General features: G+C 39.9%; 1 protein-coding gene across 2 annotated transcripts in view; it reads left to right on the plus strand.

The window, feature by feature from the left end:
- The window catches only part of LOC135092733 (uncharacterized), a 94283-nt gene that overhangs the window by 23202 nt on the left and 45960 nt on the right, over positions 1-25121 (plus strand). For both annotated transcript variants that reach the window (XM_063991388.1, XM_063991389.1), the window contains exons 3-4: positions 7742-7955; positions 22165-22361. In XM_063991388.1, the coding sequence (XP_063847458.1) occupies positions 7742-7955; positions 22165-22361 (411 nt within the window). The remainder of the gene's footprint in view (positions 1-7741; positions 7956-22164; positions 22362-25121) is intronic.

Here is a 25121-nt window from a genome sequence, read left to right on the forward strand (position 1 = left end):
CCTGATAATGTTCAACGTTGTTGGACCTACACTGCTTGTAGCCACAGAAAGCTGAGATTGAGTAGCTTGTGTGGGGATAGCTACCCACAAATGAGTTTCTGAAACTCCTGAAAAGACCGGAGGAGGATTCCTCGGCCTAGACGAATTGGTATCATTCCTGGAGGAGAACTGATTAGGAATTTAGGTAGAGAAATCCTCCATATCCATTTTGGATGTAGAGAAATCACTTTGATTAATAACTTCATCTGACGTTCCCAAAGGGATTTTTCTAGGGACTCTGCAGACCCCCGGGAACGTTTCTGGTGAGAGTGAGAAGGAAGCGTGGAAAAGTTGTCAGTATGTGTCTGTGGAGGCTTAAGGTCTTGGGAGTCGTTCGTGTTTGGGAATCCATGGAGGCGTGGACTTCCGCAATGTGAGCTTTTGTACGAGGAGCCTGTAAGATATAGCTGGTGAAGATGCAGTGGAGGGCTTTCCTGAAGACGAAATGGAGGGCTTGGCTAAACATGAAGTGGAGGGCTCGTCTGAAGATGCAGAGGAGATGACACTTTCCAAAACAGGGAACTTGTTGCAGGCGGAAACTGAAGGGGAGATATCCTCACAAAAACGGGATTGATTGATTGATGGCTGAAGAAGGCGGGAAGGTGTTACAGCCTTATTACCTCTAGTAGAGGTAGAACTGAAGTGGAGTGAGGAGGCGTATGTTTTTGTCCCACTATCCTTCCTGCCTGGCATTTCCTAGACTAATGAATTGAGAATTAGCCAATTTAAGGATGTCCTGTTCAAGACGGTACCTCCAACATGGTAGAGAACGTAGTGGATGAGCTTCTCTGCAGAAGAATAAGGTTCTGATTCGCATTCATGACTAAAGTGTGAGTCAAGGGCAGAGCAGTGACCGCACAGAGGACTATTTGTACAGTTGTTCCTCCCATGACCGAACTCGTAACATCGGTAACATTGCAATGATCGATGAAAGCCTTTAATGGGAGAGAAAGTGGACCGATCTTAACATGCTCTGGCAGAAAAAAAAAAAAAAGTAAGCATTGCCTCTATCTAATCTTGGCCACTCGTTGAACATAGCAAGAGGAGGCAGTAGACACCTGCCGAAACAATAATTACTCCCAGTGAGGTCTAAAGCACTGTTCAGGGGGTGCTGTGAACTTATCATTAAACCCAGCTGTGACCTCACTGAACGTTTCCCTTTGTGTCTCACAACACAAGGGGGCAGTCACAGCCTGCCCTCTAAAGACAACTCTCTTCCACACAAAACTACAAGCACCTAATAACACACATACCCTTCACTCAAAAATTTTAAAATCATCATGGCGACTCCTACACCAGCCTCGGAGTCCCGATATGGGGAGGGGACCATAAATGTTCCCAGGTCGGATTGCCTTTCTGTCGACGACCCTAAGTGTCTTGACACCCCCTTCAACTTTTTCTTCATTAACTTCTGCAACATTCGCGGTCTAAGTTCTAATTTTCAATCTGTAGAACACCACCTCTCCTCTTCTAAACCTCATCTTCTTTTCCTCACTGAAACTCAGGTGTCTGAGGCAACTAACAGTAGCCCCTTTTCTGTTCCCTCCTACTTTCTCTATCCTCATTTTCGATCCAAAGCTGGATGCTGCGTTTATGTGCGCAATGACTTAACCTGCTCTCGTGCCCACGCTCTTGAATCTTCCGAGTTTTCCACCATCTGGCTACGACTACAGAGTCACTCTCATACTAAATTTATCTGTGCTGTATACCTCTCACCTAACTCCTCTGACTATAAGAAATTCTTTGACTACTTAACTTCCATAGTGGAGCACATTCTGACCCTCTTCCATTTTGCAGAGATCTCCATTCTTGGAGACTTCAATGTTCACCACCAGCTTTGCCTTTCCTCTCCCTTCACTGACCATCCTGGTGAACTAGCCTACAACCCTGGCTATCCTCCATGACTTAGAGCAATTGGTGCAACACCCTACTCGTATTCCTGACCGTCTTGGAGATACGCCCAACATTCTTGACCTTTTCCTGACCTCTAATCCTTCTGCTTATGCTGTCACCCTTTCTTCTCCGTTGGGCTCCTCCGATCACAATCTCATATCTTTATCTTGTCCTATCACTCCAATCCCTCCTCAGGATCCCCATAAGCGAAGGTGCCTCTGGCGTTTTGCCTCTGCTAGTTGGGGGGACCTGAGGAGGTATTTTGCTGATTTTCCTTGGAATGACTACTGCTTCCTTGTGAGAGACCCGTCTTTGTGTGCTGAGCGCATAACAGAGGTGATAGTGTCTGGCATGGAGGCATACATTCCTCACTCTTTTTCTCGTCCTAAACCTTCTAAACCCTGGTTTAACACAGCTTGTTCTCGTGCTATACATGATAGAGAGGTGGCCCACAAAAGGTACTTAAGCCTTCCATCACCAGAATCTCATGTACTTTATATTTCTGCCCGGAACCATGCCAAGTCTGTTCTCCAAGTAGCCAAAAACTCCTTCATTAACAGAAAATGTCAAAACCTTTCAAGATTTAACTCCCCTCGTGATTTCTGGCATCTAGCCAAAAATATCTCCATTAACTTTGCTTCTTCTTCTTTCCCTCCTCTATTTCAACCAGATGGCACCACTGCTATCACATCTATTTCTAAAGCTGAACTCTTCGCTCAAACCTTTGCTAAAAACTCTACCTTGGACGATTCTGGGCTTGTTCCTCCCTCTCCTCCACCCTTTGACTACTTCATGCTACCTATTAATTCTTCGCAATGATGTTTTCCATGCTCTTGCTAGCCTAAACCCTCGGAAGGCTTGTGGACCTTATGGGGTCCTCCTATTGTTCTCTGAAACTGTGCCTCCGTGCTTGCACCTTGCCTAAGTCAAATTCTTTCAGCTCTGTCTGTCAACATTTACCTTTCCTTCTTGCTGGAAGTTTCCTAAAAAGGGTGACCGTTCTAATCCCTCAAACTACCGTCCTATTGCTTTAATATCCTGCCTATCTAAAGTTTTTTAATCTATCCTCAACAGGAAGATTCTTAAACATCTATCACTTTAAAACCTTCTGATCGCCAGTATGCCAGTATATTGCGTGATGTTGTGTGGCGTTCGTTGATCCCTTTACTTCCTAGAACGTGAATGTTGAGTCCATTTCAGCTCAGGGAGTGAGTTTTTTTTTTTTTAGTCATACTCCCTCCGCATTTAGAGGCAGGGGTAGCGACCCTGAGGCTTCAGTTGTTTACAGAGGAACTGTCAATGAAGAGACTCCATTAATCTGCACTGCAAGCAGTTCCAGTAGCATCAAACAAATCTGGTACATCATTGCAATAGCATAGCTTGTTCTCCTATGTAATAAAGCTGGAGAAATGTCTGTGATGTTTTCTTTAGCTGGTCACTTGCACACTGTCATGAAGTAAATTCTATTCCTCCAGCCTTGAAATCAAAACCTCACCATTTGACTTTATCAAACCAAGCTCTCTGATGAGGTTATTGAGGTCTCTTTGGTTTGGGTAGTAAGGATTCCTCTCAACTACAAATCTATATGTGCTTCTGAATTGCTGCTTTCTTCTGATAGTTGACTTCTTTCTGGAGGAGCTGGTACAGGAAGATCAGCACTGTGTGGTACTTGTACAATGTAAGATGAAATTTCTGGATAGAAAACAGCAGGTGCATTTTTCCCAGTTTGGCGTTTGGAAGGATCCACCACGCAGAAAAAGGAGTCAGTTGAGTGATCAGTAGGTTTACGCTATATTCTAAATTTCATGGCTCTGTTTTTCTCTCTATACCATCCTGTAAAAGAACAATATGAGTTTCTGTTACACTTATTTTATTTTTATTCTTAATTTTTAATTGGATTTTACTCTTCAAAAACTAAAAGCTATTTTACCTTCTAGTATTCTCTTACAATGCTCACAAGCAAAATGAGGTGCCCAGGTCTTGTCTTGGTCCCCAACTGGCACAGCAAAATATGCTTTGTAATTGCAGCTTCCCACATTTTTCCAGATGCTGTCACAGAGAACTTCTTTGCTCTTGTCTTGATGAACTGATCACACACATGTAGCAGAATGCATCTGGAGAATCATTGCAGCCTCTTCATGCCATTTCACCTCTTGTGATGTCTTCTCAGGCAGCCAAAGGAGAACTGATTGGTGGTCTGCAAGCCCCTATTTTTATATTGTCAAGCAGTATTCTAGAATGTGTTCCAGAATGTTCTCAATATTTGTAGAATATTCTTGAACCTACTTTAGAATATTCTGAATCATTCTAGAAAATTCTTGATACTTCTACCAATTTCTACTGTCTTCTAGAAAGTTCTAAAATATTTTGGAAATGTTTACACTGAATAGAATGTTCTAAAATGTTCTAGAAACTTCTAAAAGTGTCTGATAGGACATTCTGGAAGATTTGAGATTTCTAAAATGTAAGCAAATTCTGCTAAATATCATAAATTTCTTGCTAGATCTGGTCAATTCAAGAATGATCTTATTAGAATTAAAAGTCTTTAGAACTCTTTATATTCCTTCTTTCATTGTTTTAACTTATTTGAAACATTTCAAAAGCAATTAGATAAGCAATTGAGATTTTGCAAAGGTCTTTATCTGACATAAAAATCAATAGTAACACGTACTATAATGAAATAAGGCAGAAATGTAAATTCATTGTTGTAACCACAAAAGCAAAGTTTTATGATCAAAATAACTTTTTTTTATTTTGTTTAGATGGAAATAACTGGAAAATTATGGTTTGGGGCCAAGGACAAGGCAAAAGTGAAATTTTTTTACCTAGTGTAATTATTCCCAATGAGGTTTCGAGCACTAGACCGGTTCCATACTGGATCAAGGGGTGCTGTAAACTTTCCAGTGACCCAGTTGTGACCTCACTGAACATTTCCCTTTCTATCTCACAACACAAGGGGGCAGTCACAGCCTGCCTTCTAAAGACAACTCTCTTCCTTCACACGACTCTCCATGCAGCTAATACACGGGCACCCTTGACCAGTTTATAATGGGAACTCCTACACCAGCCTCGGGTCCCAGTCTGGGAAGGGAACCACAAATGTTCCCAGGCCAGTCTTCTTTTCTCCTTTTATCGATACTAAGTGTCTTGACTTGCCCTCAACATTTTCTTCATTAACGTCTACAAGATTCTCGACCTTAGATCTAATTCTTAATCTGTGGAACGCCACCTCTCCTCTACTAAACTTCATCTTTTCCTCACGGAAACGCAGGTGTCTGACGCAATTCAAAGCTGCTCCTCTATTCCATCATTTTCTCTTATCATTTTCAACGCAACCCTGGATATTGCGCCTTTATGAGCAACAACTTAACTTGCTGTCGTGCCCACGCTTTTCAATCTTTTGAACATTCTTCCATCTGGCTACGACTACAGTCACTCTCAAACTAAATTTATCTCTGCTGTACACCTCTTGTCTGAGGAACAGTTTAACTTGCTGTTGTGTCCATGCTTTTCAATCTTTTGAACATTCTTCCATCTGGCCACGACTACAGTCACTCTCAAACTAAATTTATCTTTGCTGTACACCTCTCGTCTAACTTTTCTGACTAAAAAAACTCTTACTATTTAACTTCCAAAGTGGAGTACATTCTGGCTCCAGTCTTGGATATTTCAAAGTTCACCATCAGCTCTAGCTTTCCTCTCCCATCACTGATCAACCTGGTAAACATTACTATCCTCCACGAATTAGTACAATAATTGCAACATCCTACTCGTATTCCTGAACGTCTTTGAGACACAACCAACATTCTTGGTATTTCTTCTAATCCCTAATTTTTATGTTTTTCAAGATTAACAATGTCAAAATCTTTCAAGATCTAACTCCCCTCATGACTTCTGATACCTAGCCAAAAACATCTCCAATAACTTTGTTTCTTCTTCTTTTCCTCCTTTATTTCAACAAGATGGCACCATTGCTATCACATCTATCTTTAAAGCTAAACTCTTCGCTCAAACCATTGCTAAAAACCCTACCTTGGATGATTCAGGGCTTGTTCCTCCCTTTCACCCACTTCACTGACTACTTCATGTTGCGAGTACCTATTAAAATTCTTCGCAATGATGTTTTCCATGCCTTCGCTGGCCTAAATTCTCGGAAAGCTTCTGGACCTGATTTGCTCCCTCCTATTGTTTTCCGAAACTGTGCCTCCGTGCTTGCACCTTGCCTAGTGAAATTCTTTCAGCTCTGTCTGTCAACATCTCTACCTTTCCTTCTTGCTGGAAGTTTGCCTACATTCAGCCTATTCCCTAAAAAGGGTGACCGTTCTAATCCCTCAAACTACCGTCCTATTACTTTAATTTCCTGCCTATCTAAAGCTTTTGAATCTATCATCAACAGGAACATTCTTAAACATCTATCACTTGACAACCTTCTATCTGATCGGCAGTATGGGTTCCGTCAAGGCCGCTCTGCTGTTGATCTTCTGGCTTTCCTTACTGAGTCTTGGTCATCCTATTTTAGAAATTTTGGTGAAAGTTTTGCTGTTGCCTTGGACATTTCAAAAGCTTTTGATAGATTCTGGCACAAAGCTTTGATTTCCAAACTACCCTCCTATGGCTTTTAGCCTTCTCCCTGTGACTTCATCTCAAGTTTCCTTTCTGACCGTTCTATTGCTGCTGTGGTAGACGGTCACTGTTCTCCTAAATCTATTAACATTGGTGTTCCTCACGGTTCTGTCCTGACACTTACTCTCTTCTTATTCATCAATGACCTTCTAACCCAAACTTCTTTTCCTATCCACTCCTACGCTGATGATACCACCCTGCACTTTTCCACGTCTTTTTATTGACGTCCAACCCTTCAGAAAGTAAACATTTTACGCAGGGAAGCCACAGAACGCCTGACTTCTGATCTTTCTAAAATTTCTGATTGGGGTAGAGCAAACTTGGTATTGTTCAATCTCTCAAATCTCAATTCCTCCATCTATCAACTCGACACAACGTTCTAGACAACTATTCCCTCTTCTTCAATGACACTCAACTGTCTCCCTCTTCTACACTGAACATCCTCGGTCTGTCCTTTACTTATAATCTGAACTGGAAACTAGCTAAAACAGCTTCTATGTTCTGAGATCGTCTCCGCCAGTTTTTCTCACCCTCACATATCTTGGGGGGTTCCACTCATACCGCTCTTCTAGACAGTGAAATCGAAAGCTTTTTCATCTCATCACCTCCTCTAACTGACTGTCCTCGGTCTGTCTCTCATTGCCGCAATGTTGCATCTCTAGCTGTCTTCTACTGCTATTTTCATGCTCTTCTGATCTTGCTAACTGCATGCCTCCCCTCCTCCCGCGGCCTCGCTGCACAAGACTTTCTTCTTTCTCTCATTTTTATTCTATCTCTCTCTCTAATCCAAAAATTAATCAGAATTCTCAATCATTCATCCCTTTCTCTGATAAACTCTGGAACTCCCTGCCTGCTTCTGTATTTCCACCTTCCTATGACTTGAACTCTTTCAAGAGGGAGGTTCGAGACACCTGTCCTTCAGTTTTTTTTAGTATCGCTTTGGACCCTTCTCTGGGACTGGCATCTCAGTGGGCTTTTTATTTATTGGATTTTTGTTGCCCTTGTCCGGTGTCCCTCCTACATAAAAAAAAAAAAAAAAAAAAAAAACTGACGGACCTCAAGTTTTCTTAATTTCAGGTATATAAATTGTTAGGTTTCTTGTTTGTAACTTAATATCTTCCATTTTTATAAAAAATGAAATCCCTTATCACTGATTTGTTCTTTTTATGACTGAACATTTTCCTAGGTGGATGCAGAGACCGGGAAGAAAAGAACTTTCTCTGAGTTGTGTGAGTTAGTGCCGAGGATGTCGGCCGGACTGGCGGCAGCAGGGGTCGGTCTGGGTGACAGGGTAATGTATTACTCACTGAACCATACAGACTACCCGCTGGTTTATCTGTCCATCCTGCATCGAGGAGCAACCATCGTTCACATCTCTCCAGTCTATGAAGCGCTGCAAGGTTAAGTATCTGATCTTCATTATGTTCATTAGGTAACACACACACACACACTGCTTAATTAATGGTAGTAATATTCTTGTTTGTCACATAAGGGGATAATGTTCGTGCCTTGCCAAGGTTGCAATGGTATCACTGACACGTGCAAGTTGGTGCAAGTTGCTTTCCTTCATTAAAAAGAGGATGTACACACACACACACACAAACATATTCCCTACGATTAAATCAAGAGCATTTTACTCCCTTGGGCGGACTTGTGGAGAGGGCAGACCTGCACCGATAACAATGCATGTTATCTCCTAAATGTTCCTCACCTGGGTGCTCCATCTTCAGTATATTAAGTGAACACTTCTCTCCTGATCCATTGTTCCATGTTTCAGCCTCGACTCTCGGCGTCCTTACAAGCATTCGATTTTATCCTTCCGCATTCATTCCAGGCAACCTACAATTAAACCTTATGAAAAAATATTATGTTTCTGATGGCAAGCAATACCACACTGTGCTACAAAATGTTACCAATGACTTCGATAAGGTCTGGCATGTAGCCCATAATGATATGTTAACACCTTGGCCTGCCATCACAAATGGGGAAAAAAAAAGCTTCTTGTAGTGTTTTGTAGTTTTTTTGATAATAATAATAATAATAATAATAATAATAATAATAATAATAATAATAATGATAAAGGAACATCATAAGCATAGATACAAGTACTTTCTGACACTACTGATATACTGCTACATTATAGATGAAAAGTACTAGTGTACGAAAAATAAATAAAATTAAATAAAAATCCAATGTAAAAAAATAATAATAAAAATAATAATAATAGCTGGAACCGCCAAACGTTCGTTTCCCTACGGATTTTCTTCTCTTCATCTTACTTTTTTTTTTTTTTCCTTAGGGTATCAAATTTCGCAAGTTGTGTTCCTCATTCTGCCTGAAGGTGTTTCCAGAACCGAAATCAAACGTTGCATCTTGCAAAATATAAACTGGGTAAGAAGAGGCATCAAAGTGAAATACAAACCCATTTTGTCTCCACCTGTACCAGTCAGTTTGTAAGCCGCGCAAGGCAGACCCTACAGTATACAACCACGCTCGCTACAATTTTTTTTTTTTTAATCCTAAATAATTTTAACTGTCAAATTACATGACTAATTTTACTTCAGAGACTAACTATAATGAGCATTACATTGTGTCATAGGCCATAAGCGAGTGAAAATTTTTCTCTAGGAAATCATTTAATGTAATTCTTATTTTCTCTATGTAAGAAGAGCACTGGTTAAGGGCAACAAAAAGTTTGAAAAAGAAGGTCCACTTCAGTGCCAGTCCCCAAAGCGAGGCCAAAAAGAATAATCGACAATTGGAAGATGTGTCTTGAAACCCCCCTCCTAAAAGAATTCAAGGCATAGGAAGTTGAAATTACAAAAGCAGGCAAGGAATTTCAGAGTTTACTAGAAAAAGATATGAATAATTGAGAGTACTGATTAACGTCTGCATTAGAAAGGTGAACAGAGTTGAGATGAGAGAAAGTAAAAATTCTTGTGCAGCGAGGCCGCATGAGGACGAGAGGCATGCAGTTAGCAAGATAAGAAGAGCAATTATCGTGAAAATAGAGGTAAAAGATCGGAAGAGACGCAACATTGCGGCGATGACACAGAGGCTGAAGACAGTGAGTTCGAGGAGTTGATAAGATCAAACGCTTTTGACTCCATTCTGTCTAGAAGAGCAGTATGAGTGGAAATCCCTCCCCCCCAGTGACACAGTTTAAGCGTTCTCCATACATGGACGGATAAAGCCTCTGTACAGAATTAGCATCTGGGAGAGGTGAGAAAAGCTGGCGGAGACGACTCGTTGAACTAAATTGAATTATCAAAATTATGCCGCTCATGGCGCCGCAACAGCGAGGTCATTATGGCATCGAGGGCATTATGACAGGAGGAGGAGGCAGTAGACACCTGCCGAAACGATAATTACTCCCAGTGAGGTCTAAAGCACTGTTCAGGGGGTGCTGTGAACTTATCATTAAACCCAGCTGTGACCTCACTGAACGTTTCCCTTTGTGTCTCACAACACAAGGGGGCAGTCACAGCCTGCCCTCCAAAGACAACTCTCTTCCTCCTCACAAAACTACAAGCACCTAATAACACACACACCCTTCACCCAAAAATTTTAAAATCATCATGGCGACTCCTACACCAGCCTCGGAGTCCCCATCTGGGGAGGGGACCATAAATGTCCCCAGGTCAGACTGCCTTTCCGTCGACGACCCTAAGTGTCTTGACACCCCCCTCAACTTTTTCTTCATTAACTTCTGCAACATTCGCGGTCTAAGATCTAATTTTCTGTAGAACACCACCTCTCCTCTTCTAAACCTCATCTTCTTTTCCTCACTGAAACTCAGGTGTCTGAGGCAACTGACAGTAGCCCCTTTTCTGTTCCCTCCTACTTTCTTTATCCTCATTTTCGATCCAAAGCTGGATGCTGCGTTTATGGGCGCAATGACTTAACCTACTCTCGTGCCCACGCTCTTGAATCTTCCGAGTTTTCCACCATCTGGCTACGACTACAGAGTCACTCTCATACTAAATTTATCTGTGCTGTATACCTCTCTCCTAACTCCTCTGACTATAAGAAATTCTTTGACTACTTAACTTCCAAAGTGGAGCACATTCTGACACTCTTTCCTTTTGCAGAGATCTCCATTCTTGGAGACTTCAATGTTCACCACCAGCTTTGGCTTTCCTCTCCTTTCACTGACCATCCTGGTGAACTAGCCTACAACTTTGCTATCCTCCATGATCTAGAGCAATTGGTGCAACACCCTACTCGTATTCCTGACTGTCTTGGAGATACGCCCAACATTCTTGACCTTTTCCTGACCTCTAATCCTTCTGCTTATGCTGTCACCCTTTCTTCTCCGTTGGGCTCCTCCGATCACAATCTCATATCTTTATCTTGTCCTATCACTCCAATCCCTCCTCAGGATCCCCCTAAGCGAAGGTGCCTCTGGCGTTTTGCCTCTGCTAGTTGGGGGGACCTGAGGAGGTATTTTGCTGATTTTCCTTGGAATGACTACTGCTTCCGTGTCAGAGACCCGTCTTTGTGTGCTGAGCGCATAACAGAGGTGATAGTGTCTGGCATGGAGGCGTACATTCCTCACTCTTTTTCTCGTCCTAAACCTAAACCTTGGTTTAACACAGCTTGTTCTCGTGCTATACATGATAGAGAGGTGGCCCACAAAAGGTACTTAAGCCTTCCATCACCAGAATCTCATGCACTTTATATTTCTGCCCGGAACCATGCCAAGTCTGTTTTCCAACTAGCCAAAAACTCCTTCATTAACAGAAAAATGTCAAAACCTTTCAAGATCTAACTCCCCTCGTGATTTCTGGCATCTAGCCAAAAATATCTCCAATAACTTTGCTTCTTCTTCTTTCCCTCCTCTACTTCAACGAGATGGCACCACTGCTATCACATCTATTTCTAAAGCTGAACTCTTTGCTCAAACCTTTGCTAAAAACTCTACCTTGGACGATTCTGGGCTTGTTCCTCTCTCTCCTCCAACCTCTGACTACTTTATGCCACCTATTAAAATTCTTCGCAATGATGTTTTCCATGCCCTCGCTGGCCTAAACCCTCGGAAGGCTTATGGACCTGATGGGGTCCCTCCTATTGTTCTCCAAAACTGTGCCTCCGTGCTTGCACCTTGCCTAGTCAAACTCTTTCAGCTCTGTCTGTCAACATCTACCTTTCCTTCTTGCTGGAAGTTTGCCTACATTCAACCTGTTCCTAAAAAGGGTGACCGCTCTAATCCCTCAAACTACCGTCCTATTGCTTTAATTTCCTGCTTATCTAAGGTTTTGAATTTATCCTCAACAGGAAGATTCTTAAACATCTATCACTTCACAACCTTCTATCTGATCGCCAGTATGGGTTCCGTCAAGGCCGCTCTACTTGTGATCTTCTGGCTTTCCTTACTGAGTCTTGGTCATCCTCTTTTAGAGATTTTGGTGAAACTTTTGCTGTTGCCTTGGACATATCAAAAGCCTTTGATAGAGTCTGGCACAAAGCTTTGATTTCCAAACTACCCTCCTACGGTTTCTATCCTTCTCTCTGTAACTTCATCTCAAGTTTCCTTTCTGACCGTTCTATTGCTGCTGTGGTAGACGGTCACTGTTCTTCTCCTAAATCTATTAACAGTGGTGTTCCTCAGGGTTCTGTCCTGTCACCCACTCTCTTCTTATTATTCATTAATGATCTTCTAAACCAAACTTCTTGTCCTATCCACTCCTACGCTGATGATACCACCCTGCACTTTTCCACGTCTTTTCATAGACGTCCATCTCTTCAGGAGGTAAACATATCACGCAGGGAAGCCACAGAACGCCTGACTTCTGATCTTTCTAAAATTTCTGATTGGGGCAGAGCAAACTTGGTATTGTTCAATGCCTCAAAAACTCAATTCCTTCATCTATCAACTCGACACAACCTTCCAGACAACTATCCCTTCTTCTTCACTGACACTCAACTGTTCCCCTCTTCTACACTGAACATCCTCGGTCTGTCCTTTACTTATCATCTGAACTGGAAACTTCACATCTCATCTCTAGCTAAAGCAGCTTCTATGAAGTTAGGTGTTCTGAGACGTCTCCGCCAGTTTTTCTCACCCCCCCAGCTGCTAACTCTGTACAAGGGCCTTATCCGTCCATGTATGGAGTATGCTTCACATGTCTGGGGGGATTCCACTCATACTGCTCTTCTAGACAGGGTGGAATCAAAAGCTTTTCGTCTCATCAACTCCTCTCCTCTAACTGACTGTCTTCAGCCTCTCTCTCACCGCCGCAATGTTGCATATCTAGCTGTCTTCTACCGCTATTTTCATGCTAACTGCTCTTCTGATCTTGCTAACTGCATGCCTCCCCTCCTTCCGCGGCCTCGCTGCACAAGACTTTCTTCTTTCTCTCACCCCTATTCTGTCCACCTCTCTAACGCAAGAGTTAACCAGTATTCTCAATCATTCATCCCTTTCTCTGGTAAACTCTGGAACTCCCTGCCTGCTTCTGTATTTCAACCTTCCTACGACTTGAATTCCTTCAAGAGGGAGGTTTCAAGACACTTATCCACCAATTTTTGACCACTGCTTTGACCCTTTTATGGGACTGGCATTTCGGTGGGCATTTTTTTTATTAAATTTTTGTTGCCCTTGGCCAGTGTCCTTCCTACATAAAAAAAAAAAAAATCGTATGAAAATGTCAAGATTTTAAAATACTGAGATATTACCATACAAAAGGTATTAGAAATATTAACTTATAACTTAATATTAAAGAAATAAGATGTTCCAACTTTACAGAAGCTATTTTACCTAACAATGAGACATGAAATTTCCATTTCACAATGCTAGTAAAGGAGAAATGTTCAATGTAGAAGGTGACAATTGAATGTCATTGAAGAAGAGGAGATAGTTGTCTGGAAGGTTGTGTCGAGTTGATAGATGGAGGAATTGAGTTTTTGAAGCACTGAACAATACCAAGTTTGTTTTACCCCAATCAGAAATTTTAGAAAGATCAGAAGTCAGGCGTTCTGTGGCTTCTCTGCGTGAAATGTTTACTTCCTGAAGGGTTGGACGTCTATGAAAAGACGTGGAAAAGTGCAGGGTGAATAGGAGTGGATAGGACAAGAAGTTTGGGTTAGAAGGTCATTGATGAATAATAAGAAGAAAGTGGGTGACAGGACAGAACCCTTAGGAACACCACTGTTTATTGATTTAGGAGAACAGTGACCGTCTACCACAGCAGTAATAAAACGGTCAGAAAGGAAACTTGAGATGAAGTTACAGAAAGAAGGATAGAAGCTGTAGGAGGGTAGCTTAGAAGCAAAGTTATTGGGAGATATTTTTGGCTAGATGCCAGAACCCACGAGGGGAGTTAGATCTTGAAAGATTTTGACACTTTCTGTTAATGAAAGAGTTTTTGGCTAGTTGGAGAACAGAGTTGGCATGATTTTGGGCAGAAATATAAAGTGCATGAGATTCTATCATGTATAGCACGAGAACAAGCTGTGTTAAACCAAGGTTTAGGTTTAGGACGAGAAAAAGAGTGAGGAATGTACGCCTCCATGCCAGACACTATCACCTCTGTTATGCGCTCAGCACACAAAGACGGGTCTCTGACAAGGAAGCAATAGTCATTCCAAGGAAAATCAGCAAAATACCTCCTCAGGTCCCCCAACTAGCAGAGGCAAAACGCCAGAGGCACCTTCGCTTAGGGGGATCCTGAGGAGGGATTGAGGCGATAGGACAAGTTACAGATATGAGATTGTGGTCGGAGGAGCCCAACGGAAAAGAGATGGTGACAGCATAAGCAGAAGGCTTAGAGGTCAGGAAAAGGTCAAGAATGTTGGGAGTATCTCCAAGATGGTCAGAAATACGAGTAGGGTGCTGCACCAATTGCTTTAGGTCATGGAGGTTGCAAAGTTAAAGGCTAGTTCACCAGGATGGTCTGTGAAGGGTCATGTGTGGATCAGATCTGCATGGTGGTTTGGCTACGATTTTACGCTACTACCCATTCCAAACCCAATCCTCGCCATTCATCCGCAAAAAAAAAATAAATAAATAAATATATATATATATATATATATATATATATATATATATATATATATATATATATATATATATATATATATATATATATATATATATAATCAGGCACGTGCCATCAATAATTACTCAGGGTAGGCAGCTAGTGACCATTAAGTAGTAAAATGTCATCAAATGATTCGTCAGTATTGTTTGGGAGGCCTGGGGAACCTGCTCGACACAGGTTCAATCTCCCGCTGTGCTTGCGTCACCCCTACGTGGGAAAATCAACTGCTAAACAGGTGTACTTACACCGTCCCAGGTCTCTTCGAAAGACGGTAAGGAAATAATTACAAATACAATGACACAAACGGAAGCATAAACGTAATATATATATATATATATATATATATATATATATATATATATATATATATATATATATATATATATATATATATATATATAAATAAGCCTTCCATCAGCAGAATCTCATGCACTTAATATTTCTGCCCAAAACCATTACAAGTCTGTTCTCCAACTAGCCAAGAACTCCTTCATTAAATGAAAGTGTCAAAATCTTTCAAGATCTAACTCCCCTCGTGACTTCTGGCGTCTAGCCAAAAATATCTCCAATAACTTTGTTTTTTCTTCTTTCCCTCCTCTGTTTCAACCAGATGGCACCACTGCTATCACATCTATTTCTAAAGTTGAACTCTTCGCTCAAACCTTTGCTAAAAACTCTACCTTGGATGATTCTGGGCTTGTTCCTCCCTTTCCTCCACCCTCTGACTACTTCATGCCACCTATTAAAATTATTCGCAATGATGTTTTCCATGCCCTCGCTGGCCTAAACCTTTGGAAGGCGTATGGACCTGATGGGGTCCCTCCTATTGTTCTCCGAAACTGTGCCTCCGTACTTCCACCTTGCTTAGTTAAACTCTTTCAGCTCTGTCTGTCAAGATCTACCTTTCCTTCTTGCTGGAAGTTTGCCTACATTCAACCTGTTCCTAAAAAGGGTGACTGTTCTAATCCCTCAAACTACCGTCCTATTGCTTTAATTTCCTGCCTATCTAAAGTTTTTGAATTTATCCTCAACAGGAAGATTCTTAAACATCTATCACTTTACAACCTTCTATCTGATCGCTAGTATGGTTTCCGTCAAGGCCGCTCTATTGGTGATCTTCTGGCTTTCCTTACTAAGTCTTGGTCATCCTCTTTTAGAGATTTTGGTGAAACTTTTGCTGTTGCCTTGGACATACCAAAAGCTTTTGATAGAGTCTGGCACAAAGCTTTGATTTCTAAACTACCGTCCTACGGCTTCTCTCCTTCTCTGTAACTTCATCTCAAGTTTCCTTTCTGACCATTTTATTGCTGCTGTGGTAGACGGTCACTGTTCTTTTCCTAAATTTATTAACAGTGGTGTTCCTCAGGGTTCTGTCCTGTCACCCATTCTCTTCTTATTATTCATTAATGATCTTCTAGACCAAACTTCTTGTCCTATCCATTCCTACGCTGATGATACCACCCTGCACTTTTCCACGTCTTTTCATAGACGTCCAACCACTTCAGGAGGTAAATATTTCACGCACGGAAGCCACAGAACGCTTGACTTCTGATCTTTCAAAAATTTCTGATAGGGGCAGAGCAAACTTGGTATTGTTCAATTCTTCAAAAAACTCAATTCCTCCATCTATCAACTCGACACAACCTTCCAGACAACTATCCCCTCTTCTTCAGTGACACTCAACTGTCCCCCTCTTCTACAATGAACATCCTTGGTCTGTCCTTTACTTATAATCTGAACTGGAAACTTCACATCTCATCTCTAGCTAAAATAGCTTCTATAATGTTAGGTGTTTTGAGACGTCTCCGCCAGTTTTTCTCACCCCCCTCCGGCTGCTAACTCTGTACAAGGGCCTTATCCGTCAATGTATGGAGTATGCTTCACATGTCTGGGGGGGTTCCACTCATACTGCTCTTCTAGACAGGGTGGAATCAAAAGCTTTTCGTCTCATCAACTCGTGTCCTCTAACTGACTGTCTTCAGCCTCTCTCTCACCGCCGCAATGTTGCATCTCTAGCTGTCTTCTACCGCTATTTTCATGCTAACTGCTCTTCTGATCTTGCTAACTGCATGCCTCCCCTCCTCCCGTGGCCTCGCTGCACAAGACTTTTTTCTTTGTCTCATCCCTATTCTGTCCACCTCTCTAACGCAAGAGTTAACCAGTACTCTCAATCATTCATCCCTTTCTCTGGTAAACTCTGGAACTCCCTGCCTGCTTCTGTATTTCCACCTTCCTATGTCTTGAATTCCTTCAAGAGGGAGGTTTCAAGACACATATTCATCAATTTTTGATCACTGCTTTGACCCTTTTATGGGACTGGCATTTCAGTGGGCATTTTTTTTTTATTGGATTTTTGTTGCCCTTGGCCAGTGTCCTTAAATAAAAAAAAAAAAGCCCTAGGAGTAGAGTCCTAGGAGTAGAAAAATAATAAAGTGCACGTACCTGAGTACAAACCTTAGGAAAAATATATGTGCAAAAATCCTAGATAATCCTAGATAACATCAAGGTGAATTCCTTTAATAGCAATCAAAATAATCTCATGTAACTCAGCACAAGTGAGCTCAGGTTACAGGATTCAGTTACTCAACGCCACACAACCGTGTAGCCAACACAAGAGCAAAAATAACACTGATATGTACTTAATACAAGTAAATAAATCAAAGCAAGAATCCCTCCCATGAATACGGGACAACGAAAATATATAACAATGTCAAGGAAAAAAGAAAAAAAAAAAAAAGCAGAAAACCGTTCACCTGGTTATCAAATACTCATCACAGCTATGGGTGCAACACAGCAAAATACAAAAGTTCAATAAAAAAATCACCCAAAGTACTCTCAGATAACACAGAGGCAGGTAGCAGAAAAAGTCATTAGCCTATCAAATACTCATCCCAGCTATGAGTGCAACATAAGGCTCGGTTAATAATTACCCAAAGAACCCTCAGACAACACAGAAGCAGTGAGCAAAATAGGCAGCCTATTAAATACTCATCCCAACTATGGATGGAACATAGATCAGCAAAAATTTAAAAGTTCTGTTAATAATCATCCAAAGAACCCTCAGCCTCAGATATCAGATACTACGGAAGCAGGTAGCAAAAAATAAATAGCATATCAAACATGTGTGCAACATATCTCAGAAAAAAAAAGCAGCAATTATCCAAAAGTACTCTCAGGTAACACAGAGGCAGGTAGCAAGAAACTAGGTAGCTTAAGACAGAATAACTGAGGCATTCCCGCGCCCCTAAATATAAATCCAGTACTCAAAAACATTAAGTAGCCAGGCTTGAACCTATTCAATACAGAGGAACACACGATAGGGACATAACAAATAATAATAAAAAAAAATATATATATATATATATATATATATATATATATATATATATATATATATATATATATATATATATATATATATATATATATATATATATATATATATATAAAAGTTATACTCGTATGTGCCCTAGCAGTATATAAAAGGACAGAAAAATCTGTCACTTTTTCATACAAATTGAAAGTAGAGTCTTGCTCCATTTTGATGACCTTTCCTTTTGAATGAATATTAAAGTAAGTGACGAAAGTCTTTGATTTGTCATTCTATTTCTAGTGTAAGTCTTAATTCTTTCCAAAGCAGAAAATGACCTCTCCACAGAAACAGTTGTAGCAGGAATTGTCAAAATTAATTGCAGCAACTTCACAGCTTCTGGGAATATTCGAGTCAGTTCATTTTCAAATATAAAATCAAGCAAATTCGTAGCGGACTTATCTTGAAGCACCTGTGCATTGTAGCAGCTAAAATCCGCTTTTAGTCTTATGATGTCGAAAAAGTTCCCATGGTTCTTTTCTAAACTTTCAAATGCATCTGAATCAACTTGACAAGCAAGATTTTGAGGCTTGTTTTTTTGTGAACTAATGAAATGAACTTTAAGTTTCTGAAATCAGCAAATCTTGCCTTCATGTTCTTCACTATGTCATCCAAAATTACACCAAATAGTCTCATTCTTTCTTCTTTAACTGAACCTGTCGTACGAGATTTTGACTCGTTTTTTTCTTTTCTCTACATTTTTTTTTTTTTTTTCAAACTTTACGTACAATTCCTTGAAATTTTTGTGCAGATCCTCCAGTAAATTTATTGTTCCATTAATCGTCTCACTGCAGTATGGAATATTTGTCATATTGGTTTGTAAAACATTGAAAAGAGTGTCAGTTTTAATGAAATTTCGTTATAAACCATCAGAAAATTGTATGTTGAGTCTTTTGTTAGCCACTCATAAAATCCATTGCTTCTCACTCAAGTATCTGGATCCCACAAGACAGGATTGCAAGCTATTCATCAGTATGAACAGTGTTCATACTTGCAAAGGTCATCATGGTATTGTAAAATTGTCTGGATTAGTTCTGAATTTGAACTCCATCTCGGTGCTGCCTTTGGAATGCGTTTTCTCACTATCACATCAAAAGATTGCGTTCGTTTTGTAGTGCCTCACTGGTCTTGAAAAAGCTTGTACATTCAGGTATGAATTTTGATGATTGAGAGAGAAAAAAAAATAATAACATGAGCATAGCAGTGGGTAAATAAAGCTGCTGGTGCCTTTTCTCTTACTTTAATTTGAACACCATTTAAATGGTATGCCATCACCATTGCCCCATCGTACGTCTGAGCTACAAGTTTCTCGACACAGTCGTAATTATTCAAATTTTTAAATATGCACTCTGTTACACCTCTAACAGTTCTGTCTTTCAGGATGTCAAATCCTATAAATACTTCTTTGATATCAGAATCTAACACGTACCTCAATACTGTAGAGCACTGTACATGAAATGTCTGTTGTTTCATCCACTATTATAGCAATGAATGAGGCTAGTGCGATTTCTTCTCTGCTGTATTCTACAATCATGCCTACTGCTTCAATCAAATAATTTTGTATCTTATTAGAAAGGCCAGAAAAAAAAAATTCTGTAAATGTGCCAATTTTTCATCAAATTTTGCAGTGTAGTTCAGTAACTCAACATAGTTTCCACGATGATTTTTGTTCATTATCACCGCGGAAAGCAAGTTCTTGTTTAATCTGAAAACAAGTAGCACAGATCTTTTTTTTTTTTTTAATATATCTCTGTTCTTTAACCTTTTTATTGTAAATTTCAATGCTGACAGACTTCTGTTTATCTAAGAGCAAGTCAACTCGTGTAGTTCCAAATGTTTTCAGTGATATTTGGTTTTCGTAATGTGTAGCTGATCGTTAATGTTTATTTAAAGCATTGGGCAAATTATTCAAATCACGATAACCTTCTTTTACCCATACGCTTCCACTAGATACAGAAAATAGCAAACATGGGAAACAAAAGAGCCTTTCTCTAGTAGTGCAGCCACACAACCACTCTTTCTTACTGTACCAAGCAGTTTGAAACAGTTTAATAACTTTTGTCCCTTTCTGCTGTTTTAGCTCCTTAAGCTCTGGTGTTGGTCTGCCGTTTTTTTTTTTTTTTTTTTTTTTTTTTTTTTTTCTCTTCTTCATAAGTTAGTTTTGAAAAGGTCTTCAGATATTTACTATCCATTGGTGAAAGGGGAAAAAAAAGTATATAACTGTAAATAAGGTAGAACTATGAAAAAAAATATAAATAAATAAATAAAAATAAGAAAATAAGGACAGCAAAGGTATGCAACACTAATCCACGGGAGAAGGCAAGCGACTGAATGGAAGGCAGATTTGATTCTGCCTATATGGGGCATAAAGAAAACGGCATTGAAGGGGTGCATGCAGCACGTGGGCGACCCCACTACTAAGCGTAGCTTACATACTGAAATTTAAAGGCAGGAACGAATGATGCCTACCTAATTTTCAGGAAATATGAAATATTTTGCATTTATGCATAATAATCAGAGAAACCGTCATAATTTTGCTGGAAAGATGCATATTGTTGCACAGAAGGAGAATGTAGCTGATCTATTTTATTCAGGTTAAGCACTTGCCTGCCTTGTCTACCCAAACGGCACGTCCCTGATATATATATATATATATATATATATATATATATATATATATATATATATATATATATATATATATATATATATATATATATATATATATACGAGTATATATATTCAAACTTCTTAATAGTGTTTGTCATCCGGGCTTGGGAGCGGCACCGAGTCACTAGCTCGTGCTTGCAATGGCTGGGGAACTGGAAAGCGACAAGATCCCCAAGAAAACCCCGACTAGTAGTCAGGACATCGGTACTATATTAAGACACACTTATTTTTATTTATTAATTTATTTATTTATTTATTTTATTTACTTATTTATTCATGAAGAACAGTTTATTTATTATTGGTAATGACTCTTTATGCTTAACTGTTGGTAAGCTTTCATTGAAACGCAAACCCATCTTTGTAAATAAATTCCTCAAATAGTGTTTTCCAGGTTTACTGGAAAGTCGAGATGAAATTTACAACTTAATCAATTTTCATATTAGAAGCAGAAACACTGAAAAACGAATTTTGTACCACTCACATCCCAGACACGACAAATACAACAATACCAATGTGTGTATGCCAGATGATGGACTTATCGAAGCCAAAGTCCGGGAATACCGAAAAGTAACTAATTTGTAGTAACCTCTTAAGAGTTGTTAATCTTTTTTCATGTTTTGCCGTTTTTCATGACTGACTAATTAATTTTTATAGAACATGTTATAACCGACCTATTACCTACAAATATACCATATACATTATATCATACTGATGTCATATTATTTTTCATTGTATATAATTATTTGAATAGTGTATATATTCTATACATTGTTGTTTTCATTGAAATTATTCTTTTACCAATACATTATAAACAAGAATTGTTATCACTTCTTACTATTACTTCCCATTATTATTATGAATTTTACTTACATTGTTTGTGTCAGTAAGTTTCCATTCCTTATTCTACATGTATAACTTGTAATTGCACAACAACGTATCTATACATTCCATACAAAAGTATAATGCTGTTGACGTACTTAGTCATGTGAAAGTAGTAACATTTTTTTGTGAATACAAGAAATGAGACGGAAGATGCCCGCTTTCGCGTTAAGCAGTGAAGGAGTGACATGGGTGAGTGGTCCTAGCGGGCCCGACGGCGGGCACCATGAACACTCGCCGCGTGAAACATGTGGCTGAAACAAGCAATGACACACCAAACGCCAGAATACCAACAAGACAACGGGGGAAAAAGTAACAAGGTAGCAAGGCGGCTTGTCCGCCTACTTTTATTCTTCAATCTATATTTTGTACTTGTAAAACTAATCCCCACCCCCATGCCAATGCCAAAAAGCAATCATCTTCACTTTACCAAAAGATGCCATCTTTACCAACAAGTGCCAGGAGGGCCGCCAAGATTCCTGCACTACAATCAAGAACCAAGAGGACCAACAGCAGAACCAACGGGAGCAACAGCAGTGGCCTACAAATTAAGCATTTATTTATTTCCTCTTATTAGGAGGATTGTATATAATTACATGATACTCTAGCAATGTAACGATTTGTTGAGTAATAAATCTACTCACACAGAGGACATGATGCACGCCATGCGGCTAAGCGGTGCTAGCTGGGCAATAGTACACGCTGAGCTGCTAGACCAGGCTGAAGCCGTCTTTTCCCTCCTGCCACCAAATACCCTGAAGAAGGTGTGGGTGATTGGCAGCGCCGTGGACAGGCCAGCCATTGAAGACCTTGTGGGCCATGCTCCGATACCTCCAGTCACTCAGGTACTGTGGAAACAAAGTGAAGCTTCCATATACTGGAGCAGGTTGTAATTGGTGCATTTTATTTTTTTATTGTTTTTGTCATGACAGAATTTGAATCCCAAAAACCTGAATTATGCTAATTAGGAAAATACTTTTAACAAAGCTTTTTTCAAAGTTATGTTTCATTGAAATGTATTCCGTGTTACATATACGATTGCAATTAACTGGCAAGCGATAATAATTATCTTATAATATATATTGCACCGCCAGTCTGAACATGACGCAGTTAAAACAATAAGTTCCCTTTCTTTTATGGAAAGAGTCATCAAAAATATGCTTTCTTTATGCAAAGAGGTATCAAAAATATATGTATATACATTCTTTTTTTTTTTTTCATTATCAAAAGAACGTATTTACATTGCTTGTGTTACTAATGGTATAAATGTTTTCCACAAGTTTTTCTCTATACTTCATCTTTCCTCACACGTAACTCGAACTTACTCCACGTATGCCCTCACAGGCCTCATTTCGTCTTCATTAAGTCACCGCTTCTCTTCTGCTCCCATATTCCGTTTGAGGTTCCACACTCTACTATCATAATACATCATGCTCTTCCATGGAATTTCCACATAACTTTCCTTCTCACTTAAACTTACTGCATCATCCATAGACTTAAACAACCATGTAGGTATCACTCCTGTCTCACACCTTGACCCACCGAAGTTGATGCATTTCGTTACCTCTCAGCTTAGTAAGAAGACCTGAGACGGTATAATTTTTTCTTATGACTGTCAGTTATGAGAAAAAAATTATACCGTCTCAGGTCTTCTTACTTCCATATCAGAGATCCATCTCTGTGCGGAACACACAACATGTGGTTGTCCTTGGTAAAGAGACATACATTCTGCACCCTCTAATCCCAAAACTCGTAAATTTTGGTTCATTTAATCCTGCTCTTCAGGACAGAGAAGGCACACAAACGGTACCATAAGCTAACACCTGAAATTGATGCCATTTCATTTTTATGTCCAAAATCACACCAGGCCTGGCCTTGTAATTAATGCAACATCCTCCTCATTTTGCTGATCGTCTTGATGATAGTCCCAACATTCTTGACCGCTTCCCAACCTTTTATCCTTCTGCTAATGTTGTCACACTGTCTTCTCCGTGGGGCTCCTCCGATCACGATCTCGATAGTCCTGTCCTTGCAATTCCTCCTCAGGATCCCTCAAAGCGGAGTTGCCTCTATAGTTTTGCCTGTGCTAATTGGGCAATCTGAGAAGGTATTCTGATTTTCCTTGGAATGATTACTGCTTCTGTTTCAGAGACCCTTTTCTGTGTGCTGAGCAAATAACAGAAGTGATGGTGTCTGGCATGGAAGCGTACCTACATTCCTCACTCTTCCTTTCCCCCTATACCTTCCAGCATTGGTTTAACTCAATCTTTTGTCGTGCTGTATGTGATAGAGTGACGACCTAAAAACAGTATTTCAGCTTTCCATTACCTGAATTTCATGCGCTTCCTAAATCATACCAAGTGTGTTCTTCAAGTAGCCAAACACTCCTTTATCAATAGAATATGTCAAAATATTTCTCGATTTAACTCTCCTTGTGACTTCTGGCACCAAGCCAAAAATATTTCCAACAACTTTTCTTCATCTTTCCACCCTCTATTTCGGTGATTCTTAATCAGGGGTAAATTTACCTCTTGGGATTAAAAAAAAAATACATGACCGGGTGTAGATATCTGATATACCTGAGAATTGAAATAATAATTCAATTAAATTTCATTCTGTAAAATAGAGAGAGAGAGAGAGAGAGAGAGAGAGAGAGAGAGAGAGAGAGAGAGAGAGAGAGAGAGAGAGAATGTTAAGAATGTGTGTGTGTGTGTGTGTGTGTGTGTGTGTTAGGAAGAGAGGAATGTTTTTTTTTTTTTTTTTTTTTTTTTTTTTGTATGTAATGGAGAAATACATCAAGCCGAGGGAGATAATGATGAATGAAAGGTTGAGAATCCCTGCTCTATTTCAACTTGATAGTACCACTGCCATCTCATCTATCTCTAAAGCTGCGCTTTGCTGAAACCTTTGCTTAAAAAAAAAGAAAAAAAAAAACTCTGCCCTGAATGATTTAAGGCATGTTCCTCCCTCTCTTATATCCTTTGATTACTTAACGTCTCCCATTAAGATTTTCCATGCCCTCGCTAGCCTTAAACCTCGGACGGCTTACTGATGGAGTTCCTCTAATTGTTCTTCGAACTGTGCCTCCATGCTTGTACCTTGCTTAGTCAAACTCTTCCAACTATGTCAACATCTACCTTTCTTTCTAGCAGGAAGTTTGCCTACATTCAGCTTGTTCCAAAAAAGGGTGACCGCTTTCATCACTCAAATTACCGTCCTATTGCTTTAATTTCATGCCTTTCAAGTTTTTAATCTATCTTCGACAGTAAGATTCTTAAATATTGGTTAGTTCACGATTTTATATCTGATCCCCGGCATGGGTTCTCTTCTGACCGCTCTACTGGTGAATTTTGATCAGCGAAACTCGCTGTTGTCTTAGACATAACAAAGGCATTTGGTAGTCTAGTACAAAGCTTTGACCTCAAGTTCCCTATTTGACCGTTCTGTTGCTGGTGTGCTTACTGTTCTTCTCTTGACTATATTAACGGTGTTGTTCCTCAGGGCTCTGTTCTTTCACCCATTTTATTATTCATTAATGATGTTCTAAGCCAAACTTTTTGTCCTATCCACTCCTATGCTGATGATACCACCCTGCTCTTTTCAAG

The sequence above is a fragment of the Scylla paramamosain genome, chromosome 40 (genome assembly GCF_035594125.1).
Source record: "Scylla paramamosain isolate STU-SP2022 chromosome 40, ASM3559412v1, whole genome shotgun sequence".
Lineage (NCBI taxonomy): Eukaryota > Metazoa > Arthropoda > Malacostraca > Decapoda > Portunidae > Scylla > Scylla paramamosain.